General features: G+C 45.5%; 1 protein-coding gene across 1 annotated transcript in view; it reads left to right on the forward strand.

Annotated features, from left to right (window-relative positions):
- adamtsl3 (ADAMTS-like 3) overlaps positions 1 to 21,748 on the forward strand; it is an 869,253-nt gene that overhangs the window by 524,697 nt on the left and 322,808 nt on the right. The window contains 1 exon segment of the mRNA XM_072468743.1: positions 9,334 to 9,491. Within this exon segment, the coding sequence (XP_072324844.1) occupies positions 9,334 to 9,491 (158 nt within the window).

Raw genomic sequence — 21,748 nt, forward strand, 5'->3', positions numbered from 1 at the left:
GGTGGTGCTGGGCTTCTTGGCTGTTGTTGGAGCTACACTCATCCAGGCAAGTGAGGAGTATTCCATTACACTCCTGACTTATGCCTTGTAGATGACGGAGAGGCTTGGGTGGTCGGGAGGGGAGTTACTTGCCGTAGGATTCCTAGTCTTTGAGCTGCCCTGGGAGCCACAGTATGAATGTGACTAGACCATTGTGGGTGGGAGTGTTGGCGATGCTAACAAGGATAGTGGGGGAGGAGGTTGGGCCGGACTCTTTGGTGCCGATATTTGGGATATTGGAGAAACCGGAGCTGGGAGGAGGGCCGATGTTGCGGTCTTTGCCTCTCTGATTGCCCAGCGAAGAATTCTGCTGGAGTGGCAGTCAGCAACGCCACCTGTGGTGGCGGCTTGGCTGGGAGACTTTAATGACATTCTTTGGTTGGAAAAGATTAGGTACGAATTAAGGGGATCAACGGAGGGCTTCGAGGCAAGGTGGGGAATGTTTGTGGCCGTGTTTGAGGAGCAGTTCGTCGCAGGGGTATGATGGGGATGACAAAGGGGAAAATTTGTACAAACTGTATAGTTGTATTTTGGGGATTTTGTTCCCCGGATTGTTTGTTTGGAAGCTTTTCCATATGTTTAGAATAAAATACACTTAATGTGACTAGTCCAGTTCAGTTTCTGATCAATTTTAACCCCCAGCATGTTGTTGGTGGGCCGCCTCCGCTGACGAAAAACATGTGGCGGGTTGGTCGGTAAATCCCGCCCATGTTCAATTGCAAAATGCTGTAAAATATGGCGTGTAATTCATCAGCCCCCACCAATTCCCCTTCCGCCATGGTGGATTTTTCCATGGCAGAGGTTGACGCCGATTTACGTTTTTTGCCTGTGCCGCTGTTGGGAAACTCATGCCAGGAGTTGACTCCGGCGGAACTGGGAGATCCTGACGCAGGGAAGGGCTTAAGAATTCTGTCAATTGTCTTTGTATACAACTGAAAACAAAAACGTTTGAGAATGGGTTAGTATATTCCCTGAGCCTGCAGCAAACCATTCATAAAGAATGATGTTCATTTTTCTTCTGTCTGAATAAGTTAAATATTCTCTTCAGCTAAAGGTTTTTCTGGGATTCAAACCCAGGGTCAATGCTTTATGTGCTTGATGTCAGTATGTCAAATGACAGTACTAAAGTTCAATTACCTAAATTTGGCAATATGATGGCAATTATCTTGAATTACTGGCGGTGGTGCAGCCTTGCATACTGTGTGCTGGATTCTCCCAAAATGGGGCTATGTCCCGACGCCGGTGTAAAAACAATGGCATTGCACTCCCCAGTTTCCTGCAAAAAATAAAAGGCGATTGACTTTCCTGCAGGAGGCTAGCAGGGACCTGTCGTGAAGCTCGCAGCTTTTGCTGCGGATACGGGCCCCAGCACTTCTGGGGCGTCATTCTCCGACCCCCCGCCGGGTCGGAGAATGGCCGTAGGCCGCCGTGAATCCCGTCCCCGCCGAAGTCTCCGGTACCGGAGATTGGGCGGGGGCGGGAATCGGGCCGCGCCGGTTGGCGGGACCCCCCGCTGGATTCTCCGGCCCGGATGGGCCGAAGTCCCGCCCAGAAATTGCCTGTCCCGCCGGCATAAATCAAACCTGGTATTTACCGGCGGGACCAGGCGGTGTGGGCGGGCTCCGGGGTCCTGGGGGGGGGGGGCGCGGGGCGATCTGACCCCGGGGGGTGCCCCCACGGTGGCCTGGTCCGTGATCGGGGCCCACCGATCCGCGGGCGGGCCTGTGCCGTGGGGGCACTCTTTCCCTTCCGCCTCCGCTACGGCCTCCACCATGGCGGAGGCGGAAGAGACTCTCCCCACTGCGCATGCGCGGGAAACTGACAGCGGCCGCTGACGCTCCCGCGCATGCGCCGGGAAACTGACAGCGGCCGCTGACGCTCCCGCGCATGCGCCGGGAAACTGTCAGCGGCCGCTGACGCAACCGCGCATGCGCCGCATTTCCGCGCCAGCTGGCAGGGCAACAAACGCCATTTCCGCCAGCTGGCGGGGCGGAAATCCCTCCGGCGTCGGCCTAGCCCCTCAATGTTGGGGCTAGGCCGCCAAAGATGCGGAGCATTCCGCACCTTTGGGCCGGCGCGATGCCCGTCTGATTGGCGCCGTGTTTGGCACCAGTCGGCGGACATCGCGCCGTTGGGGGAGAATTTCGCCCCTGGTTCTGAGTCCACGCATGCGCACGGCGGCAGCCTCCAGCGTTGCGGCGAGCGCCATGGTGGACTCGGACCGCGGACCAATGCGGAAAATGTAGGCCCCCCCGATCGGCCGTGCGCCGCTGCATCGGACCGGCCCGATCGTTGCCCCGATCGCTGCACCCCTGCCCCACACCAGGGCAGCCGCGTGAGAGTCCTTACCGGCCATACCACATTAGTTCCACACCGTCGGGAACCCGTTCGGAAGCGGAGCATCGCTGGGAGGGTCTCTGGCAATGGCCCCCCAGCCACGCGGCGTAATTCGCGGACGAGCAATTCTCCGAAGCCCGGAGAATCGTGGGAGCGGCGCCTGGCCCAATTCAGTCGGGAACTTCGATTCACCGCCCCGCGCCAAGCGCAATTTTGGTGCGGAGCTGCGGAGAACCCAGCCCTGTGTGTCCAATAGTTAATAAAAGGCTGACACATTGCAAAGCACCATGGTTACCATTAGGACCCAAAGGTTGCCAATGAATACAAATGGACTTATTGAGTATTAATTCGTTCAAAAGCTGGTGAAGGCAAAACTAGTCACATGCTTTGAACTGCGGAGCTGAAATTGCAGGAATGACGATTTTTTAAAAAGTGCTCCCATAAGGTAGGGCTCATGCTTCAGGAATTGATTACTCAGGAAACAGGCAGGGGGAGGGGAGCTTAGGAGCTAAGTCCACCAATCATAATGATGTTTCCGGATTCAGCTGGAAAGCTAGTGCGCTGAACTTTAAATCCGCAGGGTTGGAATGAGCTGAAGGAGAGAAATAGCCTTGTGAATGAAAGCAGGCAGTTGCTGCTCTCACTCTGAGCCCTGGAAAAAGCCCGGGGAGCAAATTATTTCACCAGCTTGCTCCGCGGATCACATTTCAAACAGAGATCGGAAATTAAGATCAAACAGGCTTCAGCACCATCAAAGCAGTCACCATTAACTCTGGAGAGGCATTGACATTGACAGAAATACACAGCAGGAGGCAGCGCAAGACCTCAGCTGGCTTTAGAAAGTAGGGGCAACGTCACCAAGATCAAAGTCCAACCCTGTGCGGACTCATCAGGCCTGAGTCACGCGCTCCATTTTTGAAAAAAATATGACAGATTATGGAGATACTTCCCAGAGCAAGCGTATGTCAAGATTGTGCTCTGGGAACCAAGACAACAACCCTCTACCATCTACCAACCTCTCCAATAAGTATGTGTTGTATGTTTCCCCTTCAATTTCGTCTCACGCCAAGAATTCTTGAGATGGGGCAGAGAACATATTGCCTCCACTCTTGTGTCAACTCTTATGACCACACGATATAGGAGCAGAATTACACCACTCAATACATCGAGTCTGCTCCACCATTCGATCGTGGCTGATACGTTTCTCACCCCCATTCTTTTGCCCTCTCCCCGTAATCCATAATCCCCTTATTAATCCAGAACCTATTTTTCTCTGACCAAAAGATACTCAGTGATTGACCTCCACAGCCTTCTATCATAGAATTTACAGTGCAGGAGGATGCCATTCAGCCCATCGAGTCTGCACCAGCTCTTGGAAAGTGTATCCCACCCAAGAACACACCTCCATCCCATCCCCGTAACCCAGTAACCCCACTTAACCTTTTTGGACTCGAAGGGCAATTTTAGCATGGTCAATCCACCGAACCTGCACATCTTTGGACAGTGGGAGGAAACCAGAGCACCCAGAGGAAACCCACCCAGACAAGGGGAGAACGTGCAGACTCAGCACAGGCAGTAACCCAAGCGGGGAATCGAACCTAGGACCCTGGAGTTGTGAAGCAATGTGCTAACCCTTAAGCAACCGTGCGGCAAAGAATTCCACAAATTCACCACCCTGAAGAAATTCCTCCTCATCTCAGTTTTAAAGGATTGTCCCTTCAGTCTGAGGCTGTGCCCTCAGGTTCTAGTCTCCCCTACCAGTGGAAACATCTTCTCCATGTCCACTCTATCTGGGCCTCGGTATTTAGATTACAGCGAAAAACCTGTTTTTTGTCTCAGTAACAATTGAACTTTCAATTGTGCACCTGCCTAATTCTGGCCCGACGACGGATACCATACAGCAACTGGAAAATTTCCCGTTGACCTTGAATGTTTCAAGAGGGCCAACGTAGAGTAGGATTTTCTATCAGCGCATCTGGAAAAACCTCAACTGTGAAACTTCATTACAGAAAGTCATTTCAATGCACGTGTGAGGGTAATAAGTGTAAGCTATTGGGGGGGGGGGGGGGGGGGGGGGGGGTGATATCCCACTGATTATTGTTCAATTTGAAAAGTTGTACTGGGGCTTTTGCATGGATCTTTATGAGTTCACATTGTGGCAATTTCTGCTTGTCAATTGTTATTTAGCAGGATTGTCAGTTGGGAAAAACCTCGACATTTCCAAATTCCCCAACGTCACCTTGAAAGTAAGGTTGTTGACAGAAACCTTGAAGCTGGGGATTTGTGAGATTTTTTAAAAACAGACTTTAAACAGCCCTTCGAATATTGAATCTTGCAGTTTTTTGCACTGTTCTGGCAAACTAAATTAAAGAGATTTTTGGGAGATAATTGCACGAGGCATTGTTCATGGTCAAATGGTCATCAAATACAAATTTTCTATCCTCATTGGCGCCTGACTGGGTCTGTGAGCAAAGGTTACACTGGTGCCTGGATAAGCACAGGCACAGTAGCAGCAATAAAGATTCTTATTTCAACCCCAATTTGCATATTAAAAGTGGCATCCTGTCTGAAAGAAGCAGGTGTTCTGTCTGCTGGTCTCAGGACCCAGGTTAACATGGCAACAATCCGAGTGCCCATGTAAACTGAGGACGAAAGCCAGACCATACCCTCAGCCTGCTACCACCCTGTTTACACAGGGCAGAGGCCGTGAAGATCAGGCCCTCAGTTAAAATCAAAGTGCACCGTCCGCAGGAACCCTATGGCCACTTTAGATGAGTCCAACGCAGAATCTTGATGGACAGAGATCAATAAAGTGCTCAGAATGGTTAAAATTGCAAAAGTAATTTATTTCCAACCGAACAGGCTGGTCCTATGGAGAGGAGCTTTGATCAGCAGACTCTAGAGCTGTACCTGACATGACAGGATCTATAACAGCTCATTGATCAAGTTAAAATGAGATTGCCTATTCAAAACAACACCATACAGGCATGACAGGGAATGGTGACAACTAACAAGAGATTTTAAAATTACAAATTCCATAGGAAATGTTTTCACAGTAGTTTTTAATTGAGCGCATGAGCACACTGAAACGTTAAGTTTATTATACCATTTTTTACCATTTGTGACCATGACTATAGTTGCCAAAACCCTAAGCTCTGGAATTTCCCCCACAAATCCTATCCATCTTTCTTCCTCGTTCCTCCTTGAAGGTGCTCCCAGCTTTTGGCCATCTACCCTAACATCTTCTCACATGGTTTGTTGTCAAATTTTGCTTCAACGAAGCAACTTGTAACATTTTAATACATTAAAGGTGCCATATAGTGACACAAGTTGTGAATAGGGAAGGATGGCTCTTGAACACCATTCATTGTTTTGTCCAGATAAAATTTTTGATTTTGTCACTTGTCTCAAGAAATCAAAGCACATTCCTTTGTTGCTTAAATTGAGATAAAACATGATTTAAATGATGTGAGGTAGGATGGCACGATGGCGTAGTGGTTAGCAATGCTGCCTCATGATGCCGAGGACCCAGGTCACTCTCCGTGTGCAGTTTGCACATTCTCTCCGTGTCTGCACGAGTCTCACGCCCACAACCTAAATTGCCGGGTAGGTCAATTGGCCAGGTTAAATTGCCCCTTAATTGGAAAAAAAGAATTGGGTACTCTTAAATTTTTTAAAAAAATAAATGGGGCGTCATTCTCCGCCGGCGGGAGTCTCCGTTCTGCCGGCGCCCGGGGGGTTTCCCGACGGCGTGGGGCTGCCCCACAATGGGAAACCCCATTGACCGGCCGGTGTTACGGAGACTCCCGCCGGCCGGTCGGCGCAGAAATGTGGCGGGGCGGGTAGGAGAATTTCGCCCATGATGTGAGATTTTGCATTCTCCTTAAGTAGCCCAAATATTTATGAAAACCTAAATTGTTCAGGTCTCAAATAAGCAAACTGCATGTGAATTATGATGTTATCCCAGCAGGGAACACACAGGTTTAGCTGGGCTGCCTTTTTAACTTTTGGAAATTAAAATGTGGTTGGAGTCAAGGGGCGTAAAATGGGGAAAACAAACCAATCGCATCAGTTTCTCATTCAGCAAGTTAGGTTAAATTCAACCCCAAGGAGCAAGTTAAGAGAGCTTTTACCCCCCTTAGTCTTTCTACGCCAGCTAATCTATTGAAGGAAAAGCTTTGCATTTTTCCTCATGGAATCCCAAAGGAAATTAGACAACAATCTTGACTATAAATTTCCCATGAAGCAAAACCTTTGGATTAACCCATCACTAACCATATATTTGGGATGTGGAGATGCCGGCGTTGGACTGGGCTGTGCACAGTAAGACGTTTATTTGGGGATTGAAGTAATAGAATGCTTTTTCCCTCTCAACGGATAGGCCAAAGGCTATTCTGTTTGTGCGTTTGCTTCCTCTTGGGCTAATATACACAGGGCTACCTCAGTTCTATCCACAAATCAGCTTTCTGAAATACCCTATAAATATTTAAAAGCATAGCTGTGTGAAAGTCAGAACAGGACTTATATTTGAAGCGATCTGGTCACATGGTTTGAAAAAATTTCACTATTCATTGGTATACTTCCATTTGTCTGAAGAAATTAACACATGCGCAAATTTGATTGGTTGTCGAATATATGGTTGTACACTATCTTCCTTAAAATATGCTAAACAGTTTACATCCAAAACCGTACACCCGGTCAATCCCTGCATGCTTGTTTTCTCAGCTAGTGCTCCCTGAATGTATATGTTGCACCTTGTATCGCAATCTCAATGCGTGAGTGGCAAAAGCGAAATCATATTCCAAATGCGGTGTTCCATGCAATTAATCAAAATGGAAGAACCATGGGGAGACTTTCTTAAAAGGATGTTGTGCTTGGGCGATTCCCCCTTTTGAGGTGACGGTAGTGTTTTACTTATGTGAAACCACTGAACTGGCTCTGTTACGAAACCCGGACCAGACCCCAATTTAGATTAGGAAGCCAGACAAAACCCCAAGAACTTTCCAATTTGTAAACCCTGAGGAAAGGATACTTCGAACCAGGGGTGAATTCACTGGCAACCAGGGATCTTTTTAGATTAAAACGAACTTTATTATTAACACATTATCATACTTCTAAACTTTCACTTAAGTAAAATCCACACACACAGGTCAAATGCCATTTGTTAATACAATTAACACTCAGTGGCTTACAGATTTATTCCCAAAGCCCTTAGGAGACAAGCTTTCAGAAATCAGTCTGAGAAACACACCTCCTTTCTTCAGAAACCAAAGCAGAACTCTGAAAATGAAACTAAAAACAACAAACACAGGGCAGGGCTGAATAATGAAACTAAAAGCAGACCCAGCCCCTCCCATGAGCGACACAGCCTGCTGAGCTGTTAACCCTGTAATCACAGCTTTAGCAGGCATTTAGGGCGGGATTCTCCGATCCCCTGCCCGGTCGGAGAATCCCCGGGGCGGGGGGCGGCGTGAATCCCGCACCGCCGCTCCGATTCTGGCTGCCGTATTCTCCGGTGCCAGTTTTCAGGTGGGGGCGGAGATCACGCCACGCCGGTCGGGGGCCATTGGCAGCATCCCCCCTGGCAATTCTCCAGGCCCCGATGGGCTGAGCGGCCGTCGGTTTCTGGCCAGTCCCACCGGCGCGGATTGGACATGGTCCCTCACAGCGGGACCTGGCAGGTAAGTTGGCTGGTGTGGTCCTTGAGGGGGCACAGAGGGATCTGACCCCGGGGGAGGGGGGGGGGGGGGGCCCGCAGTGGCCTGGCCGGCGATCGGGGCCCACCAATCTGCGGACGGGCCTGTGCCGTGGGGACAATCCTTCCTTCTGCGCCGGCCCCTGTAGGGCTCCGCAATGGCCGGCGCGGAGAAGACACACCCCTGTGCATGCGGCAGAATACGCCAGCCGGTCTGCGCATGCGCTGAACCACGCCGGTGGTTCTGCGCATGCGCTAACTCGCGCAGTCCCTTTGGCGCCGGCTTGTGCGGCGCCAACTCCTCCGCCACCGGCCTAGCCCCCAAAAGTGCGGAGAATTCTGCAACTTCCAGTCAGCCCGATGCTGGAGTGGTTTGCGCCGTTTTTTACGCCGGCGTCGAGCCATCGCGCCGGAATGGGAGAATCACGCTTCTAATCTGGATACCTTAACCTAATTTGTTTTTAATAACATTACTGCACCAGACACATAATACAATATATGTAAAAAATCCTACATTTATCACAATTCACCAGACTGATTCCTGGGATGGCAGGAGTGTTGTATGAGGAGAGATTGGGTCGACTGTGCCGATATTCACTGGAGTTGAGAAGAATGAGAGGGCATCTGATTGAAACGTATACAATTCTGACAGCACTGGACAGGCTGGATGAAGGGATGATGTTTCCCTTGGATGGGGGGGGGGTCTAGACTAATGGGCCACAGGCTCAGGATATGGGGTAGGCCATCTAGTACTGAGATGAGGAGAAATGTCTTCACTCAGTGGGTGATGTACCTGTGGAATTCTCTACCCAAAAGGGTAGATCACTGATCACAGGCCAAATCACTGAATATATTTGAGGAGGAAATAGATTTCCAGACTCTTAAGGTGTCAAGGCTATGGTGAGAGTGCAGAATGATTTTATGTTAAAGTTAAAGGGTCAGCCATGATCACATTGAATGGCGGAGCAGGCTCGAAGGGCCGAATGGTCTACTCCTGATCCTATTTTCTGTTTCTATGTTTAACTTTCAAAGAATGAAGAAAATGAAAACTATGACCTGTAGCCCAGCATTCCACATACAGTGTGCTTGAGCTTCTGTGAATTTTGATTCATGTAACTTCTCCCAACATTTCTCCATGAAGATGTTTAGAAAAATGTAGCTGTTAAAGAATCTGTGTAATAACATTTCCAACTTTGCTAACAAGATGTCAAGCACATTGGAAGGGCACAAATGTATAACGATCTGAATCAAATTTATTTCAGATATCGAATCAAAAACTCTACAAGGGAATAAAGGAGATCACAAGCTAAATGCTTCAGGCAAATCTGTCATTGAGAATACCACAGTCGAGTTTCAGAAAAGTTCTGACAAAGAGGTTCTGAAGATGCAAGGCCCACTGGGCGCAGATTTTATTATCAAGGTAATGATGGAAGTTTTGACATTTGATAACTCATGTGGATAATAATTTACTGTGTATCTACCATCTTCAAAGTTCCGCTGTCAATATCAATCTAAAGAACGCTGAAACCACAAGGCGCAGTCAGCAAGATTTAGCTGTAATGGGCCACGTTTCACATGTTTTGTGCCGTTCTTGAAAGTAATAAGCAAAGGAGAGGACGAGTGCTATGCACTCTACAGATTTAATTGGATTTTCAGCAGGCGTTGACAGAATTCTCTGCGAGAGTCAAAGAAGGCTAAAGTTCATGAAGTTAATGGGAAATTAGCTAGCTGGATTCAAAGCTGAGTTGGCAGTAGAAAAGAGAATATAATGGAATATGGACACATAGGGCAGTGAATAGGTGTTGAATTGGGGTTTGGCGGTGGGGGGAGGTGTATCCCAGATATTCTACTCTTTAAACTGTTCTAAATGGTCTGAGAGAGAACACTGCTGGTAATCATCATGAACAATTACTGATGATATCAAACTACATGACCAGGCAATAAAATTAATGAAGTTAATTAGCATTCAAAAATATCTGGAACAATGAAGTAGGTTGAGGGATGAATCCTGCACCAAGGTTAATGTAATCTAATATACACTGGAACAGAAAACAGCAACTTTCCATCCAGTGTGAAGGGGGAGAAGGAAACTGTGTGATCAGCTTGTAGATTGGTTGGCCTGTGACTTAAAAAGGTCCTGAGCATATAATCTAGGTTGGTAGTTCAAAGTAACAGGCTGGAAGAGCTGCATTGTCAGATGAGGCTTTAAACTGAGGCCCTATCTACCTGTCAGTGGACATAAAAGTTCACCATAGATTAAGTTGTCTGGTCCAACATTCCTCCCTCAATCATTACCAAAAGCAGATTAACTCATCATTTATCTCTATTGCCATTGTAGCACGTTATCTCTCAATTGACTGTTTCCCTACACAACAGAAATTATGCTTTAAAAATATCAAACATATTCAGATATTGTAAAGGCATAAAAGATTCTTTCTTTTTCTCGCATGTGAATGTTGACCATTCATCATAAATTTGATAGAGTTATCACAAGAAAGAATCAAATCCAGCACACGGATACTACAGCCACGATCTATCGGCCCTGTTGTGCCCGACTTGGGATGTGACAAGGCCACTTGTGAGATTTACCGGGCCTCATCAAACCTTGCGAGATCCAACGAGATCTCGCGAGGCATTGCAATCTGGATCCTGCCCACAATGGACAGGACCTAAATTTGCATATTCAAGTATGCAGTTAGGCTCACTTGAATATGCTCTCGCCGGAGTTGGACACTGGGCATAGTCTCCCAGGTTATCATAGATATGTGGTCAGACTCTAGGCAGGGTGGTACCCTGGCTTCCCTAATGCCCCTAATGCACCATGGAACTGACAGCCTGGCACCCTGGCAGTGCCACCCGGGCGCCACTCTGACAATGTCGTATTGACTGACTGGCGGGGGCACTAGCAGGCAGGCAGTCACAAGGTGCCCAGGAGGCATTTTGCCTATGCTGGGGATTGCGCGTGGGGATGCCCTGCCCTTTAGAAATGGCACTCTGATCTCTCAACCCCCAGACTCCCCCAACTCTCCAACTCACTTGTTGGCAGGATTCACAAGCACTGCCAACTGTACCTTATCACATACCGGAAAGGTACCCCTGGGCCCAATCCCTGGCATGGGCAAAACACCAGCATGGCACCCTGGCAGTGCCTCTGCCAGCCTGGCAGTGCCATCTGGGTACCATGGCAGTGCCAGGGTGGCCTTGTGAGGTTGGGGGGGGTGCCGAGGTAGGTTGGAGTGTTAGCGGATCTAGAGGCCGCGGTGAGGGTTCCAGAGATCGGGGTGGCATTTAAAAATGGCGCCCGATCTTTTCACCGAGAAACACCACGCCAAATGTGCCCAAAACGGGACGCTGTGATTTTTGCGTGAAATTGCGCCCTTAGGATTGCACAAAACAGTTTTTCTCAGTTAAGTAGTAGATGTGTGAACCAAATTGTGAGCAAATACAGGTTGTCACTGCATGCATCAGTGATAGGCAACCTAGGCTGGTGAGTGGGCCGCATAAGAGGCCCTCCTTCATCACAGTGGACTGCAAGATTGAAACTGGGCTTGTTCACTAACCCCATGAATAAGATTAAATACATCTAATGCACGGTAAATATTTCCTAACGAGTTACAGAAAATTCTTAATCATTTATATATTAATAGGACTTCAAATGGTGAAAACAAAATAAATGTTTACACTTGGGACACAGAGGGAGTGCACGGCTCTCACAGTCAATGTTGTGGACAATCAGCACGCACCTCACTGCACTTGCCCTTGCTTTACGTGCAAATCACTTCAGTCATATCAGTGAGGGAAAAAAAGTACCTGGACGGAACTCAGTGGAATGGGAAGGAATAAGTTTGATAGACAGTGCACTCGATGCTCATTTCAGGCCTTGTATCTGAATTTCAACAACGAGTGTTTTCTAATAGCTACAGAGGTTAAAAACCTGCCCATATTAAATATTTCTATCAGTTATTTTAAGGGAGGAACTAGCTTCTTTGGAGCAAATGTTCTGTTTAGCCAACGGTAAGCTGGGCTAACTGTCAAAGTATCCATAGCTTGATGGCAGACAGGCAGTCAAAGAATACATCAGAAGTCAAAAGCAGTAAAAAAGGGTAGTGCAGTGGGACAGTGGTTAGTGTCCTGGGTTCAATTCCGACCTGGGGTAACTGCCTGTGTGGAGTTTGCACATTCTCACCGTGTCTGCCTGGGTTTCCTCAGGGTGCTCTGGTTTCCTTCCACAGCCCAAAGATGTGCAGGTTAGGTAGATTGGCCATGCTAAATTGCCCCTTAGAGTGGCGTTACAGGACCTGGGATTGGGCCTAGGTGGGTGGTCTTTTGAAGTGTTGGTGTAGACTCGATGGGCCAAATGGCCTCTTTCTGCACTGTAGGGATTCTATGATTCCATGAAAACTGGTTGTTCATATCATAGAATCATAGAATTTATAGTGCAGAAGGAGGCCATTTGGCCCATCGGGTCTGCACTGGCCCTTGGAAAGAGCACACTACCCAAACCCACGCATCCACCCTATCCCCATAACCCAGCAACCCCACCCAATCTTTTTGGACACTGAGGGCAATTTAGTATGGCCAGTCCACCTAACCTGTACATCTTTGGGCTGTGGGAGGAAACCGGAGCATTCGGAGGAAACCCATGCAGTCACGGGGAGAACATGCAGACTTCACACAGACAGTGACCCAAGCTGGAATCGAACCTGGGACCCTGGAGCTGTGAAGCAACTGTGCTAACCACTACCGTGCTGCCCATGTATACGCAACTGATCCCTGTTTTGTTATGTTTCCTTTGTAACATAAGCGGCTTCCTTATGTTGCATTTGTCAAGGAAGGTCGAGACATGTAAATAACTTCAACTCATTTATTTACACTATGCACACTTTTATAACTTGAGTTCGACACTACTGCTAATCCTATTGTAGCTACCTAATCTGACTAACCAGGTGCTATCTTCCACGTGGTGGGTGTGATAATGAATCAACCCTGTGCCTCTCCTCACTGACTGTCTCCACTGGCCAAAAGAGCTGATCATGTGTGTGGTGTCCTTTATGTATGGGTTGGTGTAATGCCCCCCTGTGGTCGTGTCACCTACTTGTGTATCGTGAATGTCCATTGGTCGCCTCCTATCTAACTTATCTATTGATTGAGTGTGTGTGTGTGTGTAAGATGTTTCTGGTGCTTCCTCTAGTGACTGTCTAGCTTACACGTATTTACAGTGATGCACATCACCACAATCCCTTCCTTATATTAGATGTTGCTTGAGGAAAGAATAAGGTGTGTCTCGGGGTCGAGTCCTGGAACATGCTGGTGGTGAAGATGTGGATGCGATTCTCTGAAATGGAGACAGAGTGTTTGCGCCGTCGTGAACGCCGTCGAGGTTCACAATGGCGCGAAACGGCCCCTATCCCGACCGATTCAGGGCCCGAAAATGGGATAGGAGCGGCGCCGTGTCATTTACACACGCCAGGCCGCATCATGACGCGACCGGCGCCACATAACTGGCGTCACCCGCACATGCGCGGGTTAGCCAGCGCCAACCCGCGCATGTGTGGTTGCCGTCCTCCCCCAGTCCGCCCCACAAGATGATGTCCAATGGATCTTGCGGGGCTGCGGAAGAAAGGAGGTCATCCTTCAGAGAGGCCGGCCCGACGATCGGTGGGCACCGATCACGGGTCAGACCTCATTTGAGGCCCCTCCCGGTGCAGGATCCCCCCCCCCGCAGGACGCCCCCCCCCCCCCCCCAGCGTTCCCGAGCTGTTCCCGCCGACAGCGACCAGGTGTGGACGGCGCCGGGGGGAACCCACTGTTTTGGGCAGGCCGCTCGGCCCATCCGGCACTGAGAATCGCGGGGGTACCGGTGAATCGCCATTTTGGCTGTCTCGGGCGATTCACTGGACCGCGCCGCGGAAAACGCGATTGTGCCGATCTGGCCGCTTCCGTGAATCGCGGGAGGGCGCCGGACCGGCGCGCGGGAAAAGTTGGCGACCCAGGCGATTCTCTGAAATGGCGCGGGAGCAGAGAATCGCACCCGATGTTCCTATTGCAGAAGTGCTGCTAGTTGGTTTAGGGTAAATAAGAATGTAACAGTGACAGGGCAGTAACATAAGATAGATCAAGGAGGAGAGTTAGAGAAATCAATTATATTAAAAGATGCAGCATGGTTATGGAGGGAGAACTTTCTACAGTCACAGTCACACAATTCATTCAAAATATTGCTAAAATAACAATGACATATCAAAAATGATTTCTTCAGAAGCCACATTGAATGCCACCATTGTGGAATCTCCCATTGCCACAATCCTTCATAATAATTGTATTCCTCCTCCATGTTGCTTCAGCAGTGAGGGAAAATCCGTTATGGGAGCCATTTTGGACCACATTTGAACAACATTGGGAGAATCTTGGAAATCACAATTGACCTGGGCAGAGCTCGGGGTATCTCTAAGGGGAAGGAAATGAAAAAGTCAACTCTGAAACAAAAAATACTCTTTGGTTCAATCATAATCATTTGGATGCCTATTTCCCCTTGTAAGCCAGCCAACAAAGTTGAAAATAGCTCACTCTCCTGATTCTGTCACATAAAGTAATAGTTGGGTAAGTTTACAATGACGGCTCATATGCAGTCTCAGGGTTCCTGTGTCTGAACAAGCCAATCAAACTTGGCTTCTACTCTTTGACATGATTAGAGCTGCTTTATGGTGTTACAGCTATATAACGCACTTTGCCAACTTTCCGATGAAGTAATATGGTTAAAGAATAAAAATTGTTCTTGTTTCACTGCATGCTGTTACATTTTTGGGTTATTACACTAGAGAGGGTCCAACCCCTATAAGTGAATCCAACATCCATTGAAATGAATGTATTCGCATTAATACTCAATATCCGGGTAAATATAGCAAGATTGGCTTGTTCATGCAACTTGTGTCAGTCATACAATCTTCGCGATTTTAGTAGGCAGAAAAATATTGGGCTGGGGCTTATGGTAACATTATCATTTTTTTTTTAAATTGATTAAATTTTGGTACACAGATTGCCTACAAGCTATCCGTGATAAACATTTCTTTACAGCATACATTGGAATAGAGGTCTCAATTTATTTTGAGGGCTCTGCAAGTTGTATGAGTCTTGACTGAGGAAGTCAAATAGAAAATAGGAGCAAGAGAAGGTCGTCTGGCCTTTCAAGCCTGCAGTGCCGTTCATTATGATCCTGCCTGATAATCCAACTCAGTAACCTGTTCCCACTTTCCACCCATATACTTTGATCCTTTTAGCCCCAAGTGCTATACCTAACTCCTTTTGAAAACATACAATGTTTTGGCCTCAACTGTTTTCTGTGGTATTAAATTCCACAGGCTGACCATTCTCTGGGTGAAGAAATTTATCCTCCCTCACCTCAGTCCTGAGATGATCATTGTTGGTCAAGAGCTGGTGTCATGGGAGTGTCTTCTAAGAAATGTTTTTGTCTTTCACGTGGCTTCAGTGATGTCATTTTGTGGGTGGAGCTGGGCTGTGGCTCTGGGTTTTTACTTTCGTTTTTGAGTTGGGAGCTGGCTGTAGCTCTGAGTTTTACTTTCGCTTTGAGTTTGACCTGGGTTTGTATTGCACAGGTTGAAAGAACTGTCTCTCTATCTTCATTCTAAAAGCTGCTTCCAGATTACTTGATAACTTAAAAGAGATAACTGTTTTCTGGAAAGAATTCAAACCTGCTGTTTTGGAAAGGAAACAAGAAGTACCATACCAAGTCTTAAAGATAGTAAGAGTGCCGTGTGTTGGGCCACTCCTTTGAAAAGGGGCTTCTGATTTATGGGATATTGTTATTAAATTGGAACAGTTAAATGGGGAATTTATTCAGGGTGACACATATATTATTGTAGCTGTGTGGAGTATTTATGTTGGTAGGTGATAAAAATGCTTAATGTGCGTGCTTATAAAAATGTTAACTAAATTCGTAGAATAAAGCTTGTTTTTGGTTAAAAGTGCTTAAGGCCTCTGTTGAATAACACTTGAAAGGCAGGCCTTTGTGCTCATCGTAACTAAAATTGATAAACAGTTGTGGGTCGGGTGAACTCCATGATATACTTTGGAGTTTTCTAATCCCTGGCCCACAACAAACTGGGGGCTCGTCTGGGATAAAAGTCTATCTTTTGTGATTGGGTTGGCTCAGTGAACTTAAAGGCAGTGAGGGGTGAGCATGTTTGTGTTTGCTTTTCAGGTGTGTTCCAGTTTAAGTAGGGAGTGTCTTTTGGCAATGGTTCTCTCAGAGGCTCAGATGTTTTTGGGGGTGGAGAAGGTCACACGCAGTATCTTACAAACAGAGACAAAAAAAGGTTTTTAGATTTGGCAAAAACATTGCAGTTAACATTGCCTGACAAAATACGAAAAGAAGAGGTAATTGCGGCAATAGCTGAGCATTTACCATTGCCTGAGACACAGTCAGAATCATTGGAAATAGCAAGAATTCAGTGACAGATCAAACAGCTTGAACATGAAAAAGAATTAAAGCAGCTTGAATACGAAATGAGGGAAAAAGAAAGAGAAGGGGAGGTACAGGTCAGAGAAAAAGAAAAGGAGACAGAAGAAAGGGGAACAGAAAGAATAGCCCTAGCAGGACAAAAAGAAAGAGAAAGGGAGGTACAGATGAGGGGAAAAGAAAAAGAGAGAGACTTTGAACTTCAGAAAATGGCCATGAAATGTAAACGTCAGTTACAATTGGCCGATGTAAAGAGAAATGTTGAGTTTGAGGATAGCGATGAGGATAGTGAGAAAGAGCGTCATAGTTGAATGTTTGGTTGGGATCTATTTAAATATGCACAAGCATTGCTAAGGTTTGTTGAGAAGGAGGTAGAAGCCTTTTTAATTTCATTTGAAAAGGTAGCTAACCAAATGAAATGGTCACAGGACATGTGGATATTACTGATTCAAACAAAGTTGGGAGGTAGAGCTGGTGAAGTGTTTGCATCACTATCAGAGGAGGTGTCTGGGAGTATGAGGAGGTGAAAAAATCCATCTTGGGTGCATATGAACTAGTGCCTGAAGCCTACAGACAAAGGTTTAGAAATTTAAAGAAAGAACCTGGTCAAACATACATGGAGTTTGAAAGGATCAAACAGAGTAATTTTGATAGCTGGATAAGGGCTTTGAAAATAGACCAAGCGTATGAAGCTCTTTGAGAAATGATAATTTTGGAGGAGTTTAAAAATTCAATTCCTGATGTAGTGAGAACTCATGTGGAAGAGCAGATGGTTAAAACTGTGTGATTAGCAGCAGAAATAGCAGGTGATTATGAATTAGTTCATTAATCAAAGTTTGGTTTCCAACATCAGTTTCAACCTGTGAGGGAAAGAAACTGGGAAAAAGAGAAATGCTCAAGTGGTAAAGGTAAAGTGGATCTGATGGGAGGTAATAAGGAGAGTACCTCAGATTTTTTTAAAAATCCAGTAGGGTGGAAGAGAAATGAAAAGTTTTAGATGTTTTTAGCCCATGTAAAGTCACAGTGTTGAGTGTTGAAGAAAAGCACTGGGAAGGCCAATGTGGTAAAACAGGATAAGCCAGTGGGGTTTGTTAAAGTGGTAAAGGAAAGCCCAAGTGAAGCGAAGGAGGTGCAAAAGATTGTACAGCCTGATCAAGAGGTGATTGATCAGAAGGTGCCAGATCACTTTAAAGAAATTACTTGTGTGGGTAAAGTTTACTCATGTGCACCAGGAGGAGTAGGTAAAGAAGTCAGATTTTTAAGAAATACAGGAGCTATTCAATCTTTGATGGTAAGAGATGAGGAGTTATGCAGTTTGGGAGGAATATTGCCAGAAAAGGTGGTAATATGTGGATTTCAGGGTGAGAAGAGCACTGTTCCATTATATAAGGTAAGTTTGGAAAGTCCAGTGAAGAGTGGTGAAGTGGCAGTAGGAGTAAGAGAGAAACTATCTTGTTCAGGAATACAGTTTATTTTGGGTAATGATATAGCTAGATCGCAGGTAGGAGTGATGCCTACTGTGGTTGATAAGCCAGTGGAAAATCAAACAACTGAATTGTTGAAGAACGAATACCCTGGGATTTTTCCGGATTGTGTCATATCAAGGTCCCAAAGCCACAGGTTAAGCCAAGAGGAGAAATCAAAGAGTGAAGATAAAGTTGAAGTTCAATTATCAGAAACGATTTTTGATCAGACGGTTGGAAAAGAGCAAGAACAGGTGGAGGATGAGGCAAATATTTTTAGTTCAGGAAAATTGGCGGAGTTACAACAGAAAGATATATAAATAAAACGGATGTATCAGAAAGAATACACGGAAGTGGAACCTGAGTGTATACCCGAATGTTATTACCTTAACAATTATGTCTTAATGTGAAAATGGAGACCTTTACATATGCAGGCGGATGAAAAGTGGGCAGAAGTTCATCAAGTAGTATTACCGGTAGGATATAGAAAGAAGGTGTTGTGAGTAGCACATGTGGTACCAGTCGGAGGTCATTTGGGAGTAAGGAAAACTCAAGCTAAAATACGAAAACATTTTTATTGGCCTTGACTACATACAGATGTAGTTAAATTTTGTCGATCATGTCACACATGTCAAGTGATAGGGAAACCTCAAGCGGTGATAAAACCAGTGCCCTTAATACCCATTCCAGCATTTGAGGAACCTTTTACAAGGGTCTTAATTGATTACGTAAGGCTGTTTCCTTGTGGAGGAGTTACTTAAATTCTTTACTAGATATGGACTACCCACAGAAATACAATCGGATCAAGGATCAAATTTTACCTCAAGGTTATTCAAGGAAGTTCTGGATAGCTTTGGATTAAAACAATTTAAATCAACTGCATACCATCCAGAATCACAGGGAGCGTTAGAACGGTGGCATCAGACATTAAAGACAATGTTGAGGGCTGATTGCCAAGATTATCCAGAGGGTTGGCGTAAAGGAATTCCATTCGTACTGTTTGCAATTATGGATACACCTAATGAGTCAACCAAATTCAGTCCTTTTGAACTAATTTTTGGTCATGAGGTAAGGGGACCACTTAAATTGATTAAGGTGAAATTGGTGAGTGAGGAATCGGAAATTACTTTATTGGATTACGTGTCAAATTTTAGGGAATGATTAAATAGAGCAGGTGAATTGGCTGGACAATATTTAAAAGTTGCACAGCATGTGATGAAACAGGTAGCGGACAAGAAAGCAAAAGTTCGTAGTTTTGCCAGTGGAGATAAAGTTTTAGTATAGTTACCAGGGTAGGTGAACCTTTGAAAGCAAGGTTTTGAGGACCTTATCAGATTGAAGGGAAATTAAGTGAGGTGAATGATGGGGTAGGAGAGCCAGATATAAAGAAAACTCACCGAGTGTGTCATGTGAATATGCTTAAAAGGTACTTTGAAAGGGAAGGAGAGCAAAAGGAGGAGATTTTAGTGATTCTAACTCAAAGTGAAGAACCAAATCCAGATGACTCTTCATTTGACATTCCTCAAATTAAATTGTATAATGAGGATGTTCTTAAAAATTGGGATAAATTGTTGAGTTACCTTCCAGAGGAAAAACAAGCTGACCTGAAAGAGTTATTAATATCACATGGGCAAGTTTGTGGAGATAAGTTGGGAAGTACTAAAATGGCTATACATGGTGTAGATGTGGGAAATGCTGTTCCAATTAAACAACATCCAGTATAGACTTAACCCTTTAAAATCGGCACAGGTGCAAACAGAAATTGAAAGTATGCTTAAAAATGGCATAATTGAAGTGGGTTGCAGCCGATGGAGCTCACCCATGGTGATGGTACCGAAACCGGACGGTAACCAACTATAGAAAGGTTAATGCAGTTACAAGAACAGACTCTTATCCTCTCCCACGCTTGGAGGACTGCATTGAGAAGGTGGGACAATCAACTTTCTTCGCCAAACTGGATTTACTTAAAGATTACTGGCAGGTACCGTTATCCAAAAAGGCGAGTGAGATTTCAGCTTTTGTGACTTCAGATGGTATATACCAACTCAAATTTATGCCATTTGGCATGAAAAACACAAAGGGAAATAATGTGATTTCTTGGCATGAGTGGATTTTACTGAAAATCTGTGCCGAATTTTAGCAGCGTGGTTGATCCGCTGACGGACTTGCTGAAGAAGCGTAGCAAATTTCAGTGGACGGCGGAGTGTCAACAGGCATTTTATGGCCTGAAGACTGCGTTAACCACTGCTCCTTTGTTGGCACCCCAAATTACATAAAACCATTCACAGTGGCTGTCGATGCGAGTGATGTGGGCATAGGTGCAAGACGACGACAAAGAAATAGAACGACGTTTTGAAAATTTTTCTAAAAAATTGAATACTCACCAGAGGAAGTATTCAACAATGGAAATGGAGACTTTGAGCTTGGTGCTGGCTATGCAACATTTTAACATTTATGTTACCAGCAATTCATCTGAAACAATTATATATACTGATCATAATCCATTGACATTCTTTGGAGCGATTCAGGAATAAAAATGCCAGACTGTTTCGATGGAGTTTATTGTTACAGCCATTTCATTTAAAAATTATACACGTGGCAGGACGAGAAAATGTGATAGCCGATGCTTTATCACGAATGTGATGAAGAGAAGCGCGTTTGATGGTGGAAGGTGAAGAACTAAAATGAACTGTATTATTATCAATGTTTGCCTGTTTTGTTTTTGTTTAAAAAAGTATAGTTATTTTCAATTGTTCTTAATGGAAAAGTGAAAAGGTGAAAAATGAAACCATCTTTGAAGTTGATGGGTTTTTTTTCTTGGGGGAGGTGTCATGGGAGTGTCCCTTTAAGAAATGTTTTTGTCTCATCACATGGCTTCAGTGATGTCATTGTGTGGGTGGAGTTGGGATGTGGCTCTGGGTATTTACTTTCGTTTTTGTGTTGGGAGCTGGCTGTGGCTGAGTTTTACTTTTGCTTTAAGTTTGACCTGGTTTTGTATTGCACAGGTTGAAAGGACTATCTCTCTATCTTCATTCTAAAAGCTGTTTCCAGATTACTTGATAATTTAAAAGAGATAATTCAAACCTGTTGTTTTGGAAAGGAAACAAGAAGTATCCATACCAAGTCTTAAAGATAGTAGGAGTGTCGTGTGTTGGGCCACCTTTGAAAAGGGGTTTCTGGTTTATGGAATCTTGTTATTAAATTGGAACAGTTAAAGGGGGGGATTTATTAAGGGTGACACAAAGATTACTATAGCTGTGTGGGGTATTTATGTTGGTAGTTGATAAAAATGCTTACTGTGTGTGTTTATAAAAATGTTAACTAAATTAGTAGGATGAAGCTTGTTTTTGATTAAAAGTGCTTAAGGCCTCCGTTGAATAACACCTGAAAGGCAGGCCCTTGTGCTCATCGTAACCAAAATTGATAAACAGTTGTAGGTCAGGTGAACTCCATGATATACTTCAAATGTCTAGTGCACATCATCAACAATCTGTCCTCGTCCACCCAAGTTGACGCTAAAGCCAAGAAAGCACAACAGCACCTATACTTTCTCAGTAAACTAAGGAAATTTGGCAAGTCCATATTGACACTTGCCTACTTTTATAGATGCACCATAGAAAGCACCCTATCTGGCCGCATCGCAGCCTGGTATGACAACTGCTCGGCCCAAGACCGTAAAAAATTACAGAGTCGTAAACACAGCCCAGTCCATCACGTGAACCCACCTCCCATCCATTGACT

Source organism: Scyliorhinus torazame, chromosome 12, assembly GCF_047496885.1.
Source record: "Scyliorhinus torazame isolate Kashiwa2021f chromosome 12, sScyTor2.1, whole genome shotgun sequence".
Taxonomy (NCBI): domain Eukaryota; kingdom Metazoa; phylum Chordata; class Chondrichthyes; order Carcharhiniformes; family Scyliorhinidae; genus Scyliorhinus; species Scyliorhinus torazame.